The 12,155-nt window shown below is 40.8% G+C and overlaps 1 protein-coding gene, 1 long non-coding RNA gene and 1 pseudogene across 3 annotated transcripts in view; 1 reads left to right on the top strand and 2 right to left on the bottom strand.

The window, feature by feature from the left end:
- EP300 (E1A binding protein p300) overlaps positions 1-12,155 on the bottom strand; it is an 89,863-nt gene that overhangs the window by 3,499 nt on the left and 74,209 nt on the right. For both annotated transcript variants that reach the window (XM_054469909.2, XM_054469910.2), the window contains 9 exons: positions 12,058-12,135; positions 9,529-9,596; positions 7,688-7,838; positions 7,420-7,566; positions 6,683-6,796; positions 5,722-5,887; positions 3,930-4,094; positions 2,802-2,963; positions 22-303 (listed from right to left, as the gene is read on the bottom strand). In XM_054469909.2, the coding sequence (XP_054325884.1) occupies positions 22-303; positions 2,802-2,963; positions 3,930-4,094; positions 5,722-5,887; positions 6,683-6,796; positions 7,420-7,566; positions 7,688-7,838; positions 9,529-9,596; positions 12,058-12,135 (1,333 nt within the window). The remainder of the gene's footprint in view (positions 1-21; positions 304-2,801; positions 2,964-3,929; positions 4,095-5,721; positions 5,888-6,682; positions 6,797-7,419; positions 7,567-7,687; positions 7,839-9,528; positions 9,597-12,057; positions 12,136-12,155) is intronic.
- The window catches only part of LOC129023299 (uncharacterized), a 52,477-nt gene that overhangs the window by 17,889 nt on the left and 22,433 nt on the right, over positions 1-12,155 (top strand). The gene's annotated exons all lie outside the window — the stretch shown is intronic.
- LOC129023753 (U6 spliceosomal RNA) lies at positions 7,969-8,068 on the bottom strand (annotated as a pseudogene).

Below are 12,155 nucleotides of genomic sequence, written 5' to 3'. Positions count from 1 at the left end.
TCCCCACAACCTGGTGCCTACCTCACAGACAGTACAGTGCCAACGTGTCTCCACATGGTGCTTGCATTCATTGCAGGTGTAGACAAAGCGGTCCTGGCTCTGTGTGTGCAGCTCCACCAGCATGCATATGGTGGACCACTGGGCTCTTCGGAGTGAAGAGAACTCCAGGTGCTTGTCCCTTGCCAGCGTGAGAAAGGCATCCCGACCATCCATCAGATCGCAGGGAATGAGAGGGTCAGGATCAACAATGGGAGGCAGGGAGTTGGCGGCAGGGCCAGCAATGAGGCGGATCACAAAGAAGACCTGAAAAACAGACAATCTCTTTTTTTGAGACAGGGCCTCGCTCTGTCCCCCAGGCTGGAATGTAGTGGCGTGATCTTGGCTCACTACAACCTCTGCCTCCTGGGCTCAAGCAATTATCCCACCTTGGCCTCCTGAATAGCTGAGACCACAGGCCCACACCACCAGGCCTGGCTAATTTCTGCATTTTTTGTAGAGACGAGGTTTCGCCATGTTGCCCAGGCTGGTCTCAAACTCCTAAGCTCAAGTGATCTGCCTGCCTCAGCCTCCCAGAGTGCTGGGATTACAGGTGTGAGCAGGTACAGCAGGCTGAGCAACGATGAGACTGGCGAATGCTGTGTTAGTTTCACCACCATACGCCTCCTGCTCCTTTTCCTGCTTTACCTCTTTGGTCTCTTGAGACTGACTATAAATAGAACTGAAATGCACATCCTGTGATTTTTTTCTCCTTCATTCAGTAACTCCTTCAGAGTAAGAATGGTCTGGGTGAGGTATAGCACCATGTGCAGTGGACATTTTGCCTCAAGGCAGTCTACTTTAAGATGCAATCCATGGTTTAACCTCAATCTAATTACAACAAACCAGACAAATCCAAATATGGAGACAGTATGAAAAACAACTGGCCTGGACTCATGAAGGTCCCCTATGCAACTTTCCTGTGTAACTTTTCCTACAGGTTTGGAAGGGAATGGAATGGATAAAAAATCTTAAGTCCTTGTTGACAAAGCAATAAAATTCTTGTTCGTTGAAGTTTGAAAAAACTTGTAACCATCATCAATTCTCATAACCATCAGTGTAAAAGGTATAAAAAGCTGGTATTACCTATGTATTTGACATTAATTAGTATATAACTATAAACAGCTATTAAAGTAATAAAATGTAAAACATCCCCCCTTAAGAAATTAGAAACTTGTGAGAAACTGCTGTACTCATAACAGATTATTCCACATCTGTGCACACCGGCAGCCACACTCAACAGTGTCTCTGGCCAGCAACGTTCGCTGCTTCTGTCACCCTACAACCAGGCCAATACTTGGATTTACAACCTAAATTTAAACAGTCATGGAATGTGTCCACAATTTAAGTCAAACCTATTACAATATATTCTAAGGGCTTTTCCCAACTGCCTAGGATTCTGTGGCATTACTTACTGCTTGAAATAGCTAGTAACTATTAATTGTTAATAATCATTACCTAATGTATTGGAACTCAGGAATCCTTCCATTTCACTAGCATGGCTGAGATAATGGTTATTACCATTATTACATCGTAGCCCATTATTCTAGGCTAACAAAAAAGGGGTGGTGATGGGGGGAGCAGTGGGGGAAAAGATACTTTGAACACCTATGTATATAGGTGTTTACCATTATAACATCATTATAACAAATTCCTCTCTAAAAAAGATTTTGTGTAACTATTTCTCTCCCAAAGAGACTGGTTAACCAATTTTTAGGTACGGAATTACAACCTGAAATCAAGCCTTCATTTCCCTCTCAACTTAATTACCACTTCCTATAAGAACTTGATTATATGTCTGAGAACCGAGATAGTAAAATGAGGAGTCTGATCCGTAACTGACTGAACAATTGAGATTACTACCATTGGACAAACCCTGACAGGAATTACTCCTCAATTCTCATAGCTTTTGTTATCAATTATATGATATTAAAGAGAGAGAAAAAAAACCTCACCCAGTTATTTTCCCAAATGACTACAAAAACAACTAAACAATGTAAATGATGAAATAACTCAAAAAGTTTTGAGAAGGGGGTTGTAAGTCCGTATGTGGAAGTTTAACTTTTCTCCAATTCTATTTACTAATTCACTTTCAGAAAGGTTAAATCTTTTTATTTTTTGAAACAGAGTCTCGTTCTGTCACCCAGGCTGTAAGTGCAGTGGTGTGATAATGACTCACTGCAACCTCTGCCTCCCAGGTTCAAGTGATTCTCCCACCTCAGCATCCCAAGGATTACAGGTGTGTGCCACCACGCCAGGCTAATTTTTGTATTTTTAGTAGAGACGGGGTTTCGGTTCGCCATGTCAGCCAGGCTGGTCTCCAACTCCTGACCTCAAGTGATCCGCCTGCCTCAACCTCCAAAGTGCTGCGATTACAGGCATGAGCCACCACGCCCAGCAAACAGTCAGTGTTTTTATTCATTTCTTATTTCTTTTTCTGAGGCATAGTTTTGCTCTTGTTGCCCAGGCTGGAGTGCAATGGGGTGACCTCGGCTCACTGCAATCTCCGCTTCTCAGGTTCAAGTGATTCTCCTGCCTCAGCCTCCTGAGTAGCTGAGATTACAGAAATGTGCCACCATGCCCGGCTAATTTTGTATTTTTAGTAGAGCAGGATTTCACCATGTTGGTCAGGCTGGTCTTGAACTCCTGACCTCAGGTGATCCACCTGCCTTGGCCTCCCAAAGTGCTGAGATTACAGGTGTGAGCCACCATGCCTGGCCAGAAATCTTGCCGTTTTTCCCCAACTCTGGGTGGCTGCATCTTACCTCTTTATGCTTCTCCATGGTGGCATATAGTTTCTGTGAGAGGTCGTTAGATACATTGGGCATCCCGGGTTTCTTCTTGTTGCCCCTACTCAGGCTGCTCTTATTTTTGCTGGTTTTCTTATTATTCTTCTTTTTAGCATTTTTGCTGTCTCCCTTGGTCACCTGCAGAGTAGCACAAAGGAGACAAGAAAATAAGGTTTTTGTTAAGTAATTTGGGACTAACACTGAATATCTCCCTTCTTTAAAACTAGATATCATAATCTTATGCCTGTAACTTATTTTACTAGCTGTTCTCTTCACTTATTCTTTCTCCTTAAAGTTGTTATTTGACCTAATTTTCTCCCAGTGATCTTTCATTAAGGCAATGGCAGCCCGTTAGCTTTTTGCCTAGAAGAGGCCACAGAATGTGCAGACCCTGCAGATTGAATGTATCCCAGATTGGGGCTAGGGAACAAGGAAGTGGGGGGCACTTTGGGGTAGTGAAGAGCATATCAAAATGGGGAGCCAGAAGACCTTGGTTTTATTTCCTTCCACTCATATTCTAAAATGTTATGAGTCTACAAATACTAAATGACAAGGCTGTAAGAGTTTGTTAACAGACTATTTAAGGGTGCCTTTTGTAAGTTAAATTCAATGGAGGTAATTCTAGATATGCTATGGGGAAATAACTGGTGAGGTTACTAAGCCAGGCTTAGTAACTTAACAGGTAAATTCTGGCTCAGGCCTATTTTGTATAGCTAAGAATGGTTTTTTACATTTAAAAAGAGTGTGTGTGTTTTTAAAAGAGAGAAAATGTGCCAGAGATAGGTGACCCACAAGGCCTATAATATTCATAACCTAGTCCTTCAGATAAGTAATCTTCTATCAGTTTTTCAGGATTTCCTTCAGTTTATCATTTCACATTACTCAAAGTCCGAGATGCCATTTTAAAAGGGGGTCTGATGCTTTAAAAGTTTAATACCACTGAAACGGAACCCTAATAACCTCTCTAAGCCAACGCTGCTTGTCCAACTTAAAGAGCTCTTTTACGCCTGAGAGCTTTAAAACCCAACTGAAAGTTTAAGTGCACTTCTGGATTAAATATTAGAATCATGATAGAAGTTTCAAAGGAAACTCAAGTGCCCTTACATCTGTGCTTTCATTGCTGGTGTTTTCCTCTCGTTTTCTCTCTTCTTCCTCCTGTTCCAGTTCCTTAATGCTTTCTTCCAGAACATTGGGCCAGAAATCACCCTCAAAGTAAGGCAATTCCTTTGCACTTGTTAATCTATCTTCAGTAGCTTGTTTAAAAATATCCTGCGAAAACATGCATGTACATGTAGGAATTTCTATGTTCTTTTAAAGCATTGATTATACAGAATAATCATGGCTGACAAGAAACATGAAAGCTTAAAATGTCTTGAAAGCTGGCAGAGACTTGATACCTAAGCCGTAGGCCAGGGAGTATTTAGAAAAACAAACAGTGAAAAGGCCTGGCCTTAAGTCAATATTTCCGGTTTTCTGTTTCTTCTCACAAAAAACAGGGAGCTTATCTGCCTTTATATAACCAAGTGGCAATTATCCTGCCAGGATCAATGTCAGGGTGGTAGCGCCATCATGCACGCCATGGCCCTCACCACTCCTTGTCACAGAATACGTGGTATGAAGCATGCCCTCCTCACACCCATCCTTGGAATTTCAGCAGCTTTTACTGACAACTTTGTTCAAAATGACCAAAACTACAAATACTGGAAATACTATCTGCTGCAGAATGATTTGCTGGGCTGCTTAGGAAAACTTCTTTATTTAGTTGAACTACTAAATTGAGGAAGACAAGTCTGTATCATGAGACAGCCTATATTTATGAATGTTTAACATAATATTGTTAATTAAGAATATATTTTTGGCGAGGTGCAGTGACTCACACCTGTAATCCCAGCACTTTGGGAGGCCGAGGCGGGTGGATCACCTGAGGTTGGGAGTGCGAGACCAGCCTGACCAATGTGGAGAAACCCCGTCTCTACTAAAAATACAAAAAATTAGCCTGGCTTGGTGGTGCATGCCTGTAATCCCAGCTACTCGGGAGGCTGAGGTAGGACAATCACTTGAACCCAGGAGACAGAGGTTGCAGTGAGCCTAGATTGCACCATTGCACTCCAGCCTGAAACTCCGTCCAAAAAAAAGGAGAATATATTTTTGGCTGGGTGATGTGGCTCATGCCTATAATCCTAGCACTTTGGGAGGCTGAGACGGGCAGATCACTTGAGCTCAGGAGTTTGAGACCAGCCTGGGTAACATGGTGAAATCCTGTCTCTACAAAAAATATACAAAAATTAGCTAGGTGTGGTAGTGTGCACCTAGTCCCAGCAACTCAGGAAGCTGAGGTGGGAGGATGGCTTGAGCCTGGGAGGCACAGGTTGCAGTGAGCAGGTATCATGCCACTGTACCCTAGCCTGGGTGACAGAGAGTGACCCTGTCTGAAAACAAAACACCCCCACCCCTAAAACCCTAACCAACCCAAACCAAACAAAAAACCAAAACAAAAAGATATATTTTAAGGCCGGGTACAGTGGCTCATGCCTGTAATCCCAACACTTTGAACTGCTTGAGGCCAAGAGTTCAAGTCCAGCCTGGGCAGCATGGTGATAACCCAACTCTATCCCCACCCTCCCCCCAAAAATAAATAAAATTTTGGTTACATGTTTAAAACAGGGATTTCTTGATCTACCACTCTTCAAAACCTGGTTTTTCTTACATTGAAAAATTCTGAATATACAAAATAAAAGCAATCAAATTAGCATTTTTAGGAATTACATGCAAGAGGTAGAACAAGCAAGACTTTTGTTTAAAAAAAAAAAAAAAGTTAAATGACAGAATACAGAGCAGCAACATTAGTGCATTTCCAGATCTATTGTCAGCACCTGGCCCCCATGTCCCAACTGACCTTGTAGTCATGGACAATACGCTCTGATACAGCCTTGTCAAGCATTTTTTTGTACCATTCCTGCAGTCGCTTGGGCTTGGGTATCTTCTGGTCAGGAGGATGGCAATGGAAGATATAATCATCTCCCTCACTTGGTGGACATGCCCAAATATGCCCTGTTGTGTAACTAACAATACAAAGAGAAAAAACATTAAGGAAAAGAGATAATCTATTCTAGAAGGCTACATTTTAAACCACAAGGTGGAGTTGATATAGACACCAATAATTTTTCCCAAGATAACACAGTGTATATATAACCCAGAATGAGATTAACATTGTGAGGCCAAAATTAGGCATAACTCACAGTAGTAACAATGGATCTCATATTGCCTACTTATTTTTGGAGGCCATGGCGGGATGTTGTGAATCTCAGCCACAAAGTGGATGACTTAGCCCTGGATCCAAAAACCCTAAGTTTGCATGTTAAGACCAAATGAAGATTACACTGCAAAGGAAAATGGACCCGTTTAACAAGAGAGCTAAATTAAAAGGCACACTGTTTAGAGAAACAGACTTCAAGATGAGGGAGTGAATGTTTCCAATGACATACATACTCTAAAGGTAAGAAGTATCTCCAGAACTGTTTTTGGTCTTGATACCCAGGTTGTAAAAGGATCAAAGGCAGTTAAAATTCTGCCCTCAAATGAGAGGCACAAATCAAACTTCAAAGCAAAGGGGACCCAATGGCTTAGCTTACAAACAAAACTAATGTTGGATGGGTGAAACTAGGGCCAACATATCCATTTCTCTCTACTGACAACATTAACTTCAAAGGGGCTCCAACAAAGTTGAGAGAATTGTTAGGTAAAAACTAAAATGAGGAAAAAAAGGCCAAGAGTTATATATTTGCATATTTAACCTATATCTCACCAGAATGCCATGCTAGTTAAAAAAAAAAAACCCATTATCAAAATATGCTTACCCTAATTTCTTGACATATTCTAAATAACCAATTAGGATTTCATGATAGACTGCAGTCCTCAAGCATTTAGGACGGAAGAAATGAACACTATCGAGGTAAGATATGTATACTCTCCTATACAAAATGAAGAGGAAAAAAAAAGTCAGGTCACATAATGAGTTCTTTACTCCATGTGCCTAATAACACCCTCTCACTCTCCCAGGCTCTTTGCTCACATCGTTATTTGTGAAGCTCATCACAGGCAGGTAGGCGACTCCACCGTGAACCCTTCAGGAAAGTTCAATGAGCCTGTGGTTTCCTTCTATTTGTAGTAACTAGCAGTGCCTGGCACATACACATCAATCAGTATTTGGTGATCCCTATACATTTTTATTATTGCCTTTATACTATTTTTGGAGAAAAGAAATTCCCACCCTATTTGTATGATATATTTTCACAGAGCTACTTAATCCAGATTTAAGCTCATTTTCTGAAGAGTAGTACGTTTGTTTTCAAATTCCAATTTCAGGTTGCTATTCATATCCTTTATTACTATGACCACAGAAAAGCAGTATCGAGTGGTTATTTTGTTTGGGGGTTTGCTTTTTAATGTTTCACTTTAAAATTATTGGTCACTTGAGATTTTGCATTTCCAAACCAAACACACTAAACATTTTCTTGCTTGTTATGCTTTTCCACCTATTATAAGTTGGAACTCCCACACAAATCTGGAGCTAGCCACTGTGAGCTAGTCATACCTCTGGTTGGGTGGAGGGCAGTCAGAGCCATACTCTTGAACATGCATGCCAAAGAAGCATAGGTCAACGCCATCAATTTCTTCAAAGGCAAAGAGGGCTTTGGTTCGGTACGGAAAGGATTCTGCCATCTCTCCACTGTCCACAAACCTATACAATTGAGATGGTGGGGGAACCACAACATAACTCATTCAGATTGAAATCACCAATAGTAACCACGTATGAGCAATTTTGGATCCACGAGGAGAAGAAAAGTGAAATCACTAGATACCTTGCTTTCATGCCTGGTTTTACTTCCACGGTTTTGTCAGAAGCATGAACTACTCTAACAGTGACCTCTCCTGACTCAGGGTGATTCTGTCGCCTCAGAAAGTCATTCACACGATTCTCTAGAAAGGTGCCAAGTCTGGTAGATGGCAACCCTAGGAATGTAAAAGTTAAATTACTGAGGTGCAAATTTACTATTGTTAGTCTTAAGGTTCAACCTCAAATCTCATTTGTACTTTTTTCAATACAAACAGGATAACTTGGTGAAATTTTAAAAAATCATAGCAAAGCAGTCACTACTTTGCAGATTTGCATGTCATATTAGTGCAGCGAACATGCTAATCTTCATATCATTCTAATTTTAATACATGTGCTATTAAAGCAGACACAGTACTCAATAATTTCTAAACATCATTTTCCCCAACTTTTCATTTTGAAAAATTTCCAATTTTGGAAGAGTTTATAAAAATACATAACAGGGGCTGGGTGCGGTGGCTCACGCCTGTAATCCCAGCACTTTGGGAGGCTGAGGTGGGTGGATCACCTGAGGTCAGGAGTTCGAGACCAGCCTGGCCAACACGCTGAAAACCCCGTCTCTACTAAAAATACAAAATTAGCCAGGCATGGTGGTGCACGCCTGTAATTCCAGCTACTTGGGAGGCTGAGGCACAAGAATCGCTTGAACCCGGGAGGCAGAGGCTGCAGTGAGCTGAGACAGCGAGACTCTGTCTCAAAAAAACACAAAAAAACAAAAACAAACAAATAGAACAATGGCCAGGAGACAAGGCTCACACCCATAATCCTAATCCCTGTACTTTGGGAGGCTGAAGTGGGAGGATTGCTTGAATCCAGGAGTTCAAGATCAGCCTGGACAACACAGTGAAACCTTGTTTCCAAAAAACAAAAACAAAAACAAAACCCAACCAACCAAACATATATATATATATATACACACAAATATATAAACAATGAACATCTCTATGTACTTCGCCTAGATTGCAGTAATATTTTAAAGTAACAAAGGTTGAGCATTTTGAGAAACCTTACAAGAATCAAAATAATCTGTAGATCAGTAAAACACCCCAAAACTAAATCAAATACTACATTTAGATTATTAGATTAGATTTAGATTTAATTACATGATAAAATTTTTGACATCCTCCTGGCACAACAGAAAAGAATCACATAAGGCCAAAAGGTAGCCCATATAAATGGTGTGAACTGAGGGGCTGGGCCTGGTGGCTCACGCCTGTAATCCCAGTACTTTGGGAGGCCAAGGTGGGTGGATCACCTGTGATCAGGAGTTTGAGATCAGCCTGGCCAACACGGCAAAACCCCATCTCTACTAAAACTATGGGTGTGGAGGCACATGCCTGTAGTCCCAGCTACAATGGAGGCTGAGACAGAAGAATCACATGAACCTGGGAGGCGGAGGTTGCAGTGAGCTGAGATCATGCCACTGAACTGCAGCCTGGGTGACACAGTGAGACTCTCAAAAAATAAAATAAAAAATAATACATAAACAAACTGAGGGATGGCAATTCCGGCCAATCATTTCCACACCTTATTCCTCCTTTATGAAATGCCCCAAATAGGGAAAAATATAGGAACAGGAAAAACACGTATCTTGTGCATTCTACAAATCCGTTCCTTGGAAATTTTTTTCTTTGGTCTAATAAATTTCACACCAAAAAGTATATTGCAGATCAAATATAAGGAGATTATAGAATTATTTTATTTTTACTCTATTACTGTGATTAAAAACAAAGTAATTCACTTTGGATGGTTTCTTATCTAGGCTTCAGGTAAGTTTTGCCAAAATTTACCTTTAAGAATAAAACTTACTTTTAGCAGAAAACTTATTTTCTTTCCTAGTTCGTGCACTTTTCTTTAAACAGCCATCACAGACGAATCTAAATGTAAACCAAAACTTTGCTTACACAACTTAGATAAACCATTGAATTTATACTAACAAAAAGTTAAAATTCCAAAGACAATCTAGCGGAAGTATTTCTAAATTTCTAACGAAGAGTTAATAAAACTAATATACAAAGAGCTTTTAGAAATCAGTAAGAACAAAAAAGATAATTGAAAAACAAGCAACAGACATGAAGAAACATGAAGGGCATATAAATTGGCTTACACAGGAAAAGATGATCAAGGATTACAAATCAAGATAGGTTTTGCTAATGTGACTGGGGAGAAAAATCCTAAGAGGTGACATTTCCTATATGCTACTAGTTGGAAAGTACATTTTGAGAGTAGAACCAATAGATTCACTTACTGCAAATGCACATGATATTTGTCTCTAAGTAGAGTTTCTTGTATAAACTTGTTCACCAACCAAGTAAATAAATGGATTATAGTATGTTACAGAATACTATGCATCCATTAAAAATGCAGCAGACATAAATAAGTGTCTATGACCAGCCAGGCGTGGTGGCTCACGCCTGAAATCCCAGTACTTTGGGAGGTCAAGGTGGGTGGATAATTTGAGGTCACGAGTTCAAGACCACCCTGACCAACATAATGAAACCCCGTCTCTAGTAAAAATACAAGAATTAGTCAGGCATGGTGGTATGTGCCTGTAATCCAGGCTACTCGAGAGGCTGAGGCAGAATTGCCTGAACCCAGGAGGCGGAGGTTGCAGTGAGCTGAGATCACACCACTGCACTCCAGCCTGGGCGATGAAAGTGAGACTCTTTAACAACAACAACAAAAAAAGTCTATGGCCTATAACAAAATACAAAAATTAAAAATTAAAAATTACATGTAAATCAAAAAAATGTGCCGGGCGCAGTGGCTCATGCTGTAATCCCAGCACTTCGGGAGGCCGAGGTGGGTGGATCACCTGAGGTCGGGAGTTCAAGACCAGCCTGACCAATATGATGAAACCCTGTCTCTACCAAAATACAAAAATTAGCCGGGCATGGTGGCACATGCCTATAATCCCAGCTACTAGGGAGGCTGAGGCAGGAGAATCGCTTGAACCTGGGAGGCAGAGGTTGCAGTGAGCCAAGATCACGCCATCACACTCCAACCTGGGCAACAAGAGCGAAACTCCGTCTCAAGAAAAGAAAAAAGAAAACGTATGATTGTATGTACAAAAGAGTGTTATTCCTGTAGCGAGGAATCTGGGTGGGAAGAGAGAAGCTGAGACTGTCGCTTTTTACTTTATAAATTGTCATACTATTCAAATTTTATAATGAACATAAATTACTTTTAAGAAAAAGCAAGCTTAACACAGTAATAACAGATTATTTTCATTCAGCTGACTGATCCTAAATTAGAAGAACCACAAGAAGTCTCTTAATCATTCTTATGAAATCTGTTAAGGAAAGCACTAAAAAGGCACGCTTAAAAGACAAGTCACACTGAAAATAAAGTATCCACTAAACCATCACCTATTTTCCTTAGTGTTATTTTCTATGTGAAAATAACGGTGAAAAAAAGAAAAGTGAAATCTGTCAATTAGCCTGCCCTTTCTTGTAACCTCCAAATCAGGAACAACAATCAGCCCAAGAACAGAGCAGAAGACATGGAGATCCCATCTTAATGAGAGGCACTGGATGTCCCATATGCCCCCTTCCTTTGGAACATGGCTGGGATTAGTTCCTCTTGTACAGAGCGATGGCCCCTCCCTTTTACTAGGCAATTACATTATGACTACAGCCTTATAACTTGCTGTTCCTGCCCTAACCAAATGGTGACCCTTACCAGGGCCAGACCTGATCATGCCAGCAGCATGATCCTAGTTTCTAGATGCCTGAACAAATGCATTTACTTTTTTCTTTGAGACAGAGTCTCACTCTGTCACCCAGGCTGGAGTGCAGTGGCGTGATCTCAGCTCACTGCAACCTCCCCCTCCCAGGTTCAAGTGATTCTCTTGCCTCAGCCTCCCTCCTGAGTAGCTGGATTACAGGCGTGCACCACCACACCAGGCTAATTTTTGTATTTTCAGTAGACACGAGGTTTTGCCATGTTGGTCAGGCTGGTCTGGAACCCCTGTCCTCAGGTGATCCGCCCACTTCGGCCTCCCAAAGTGCTGGGATTACAAGCGTGAGCCACCTCGCCTGGCCAAAGGTATTTACTTTTGACGTGTAATAACTACAATATAATTTTAATAAACAATCCAGCAGAATAAAATATATTTATATGGCTAAGAATGCATAAAAATAAGATAAAAATCTATTTTTGGATACTAGGTTACTTAATTTTTAAAAAGCGAACTATAATTATCGTGGCCAAACCCAAAGAAAACAATTTAAAGATAGTAACTTTGAAGATATAATACAGTCAATTGCATAGAATAAAAAACTTGTTAATATTCATGATAAAGAAAAATTCCAGAGAAAGTAACAACGTAAGACTTACCCAGCGGGCCAGATGATCTCATGGTGAAGGACACAGATCTGATGCATCTTTCTTCCGCACTCTGTACATTCAACAAACCTGGAAGAGCAGAGCCAATT

This window comes from Pongo pygmaeus, chromosome 23 (assembly GCF_028885625.2).
Source record: "Pongo pygmaeus isolate AG05252 chromosome 23, NHGRI_mPonPyg2-v2.0_pri, whole genome shotgun sequence".
In the NCBI taxonomy this organism is placed as follows: Eukaryota; Metazoa; Chordata; class Mammalia; order Primates; family Hominidae; genus Pongo; species Pongo pygmaeus.
This window is presented reverse-complemented; position numbering and strand designations above follow the sequence as displayed.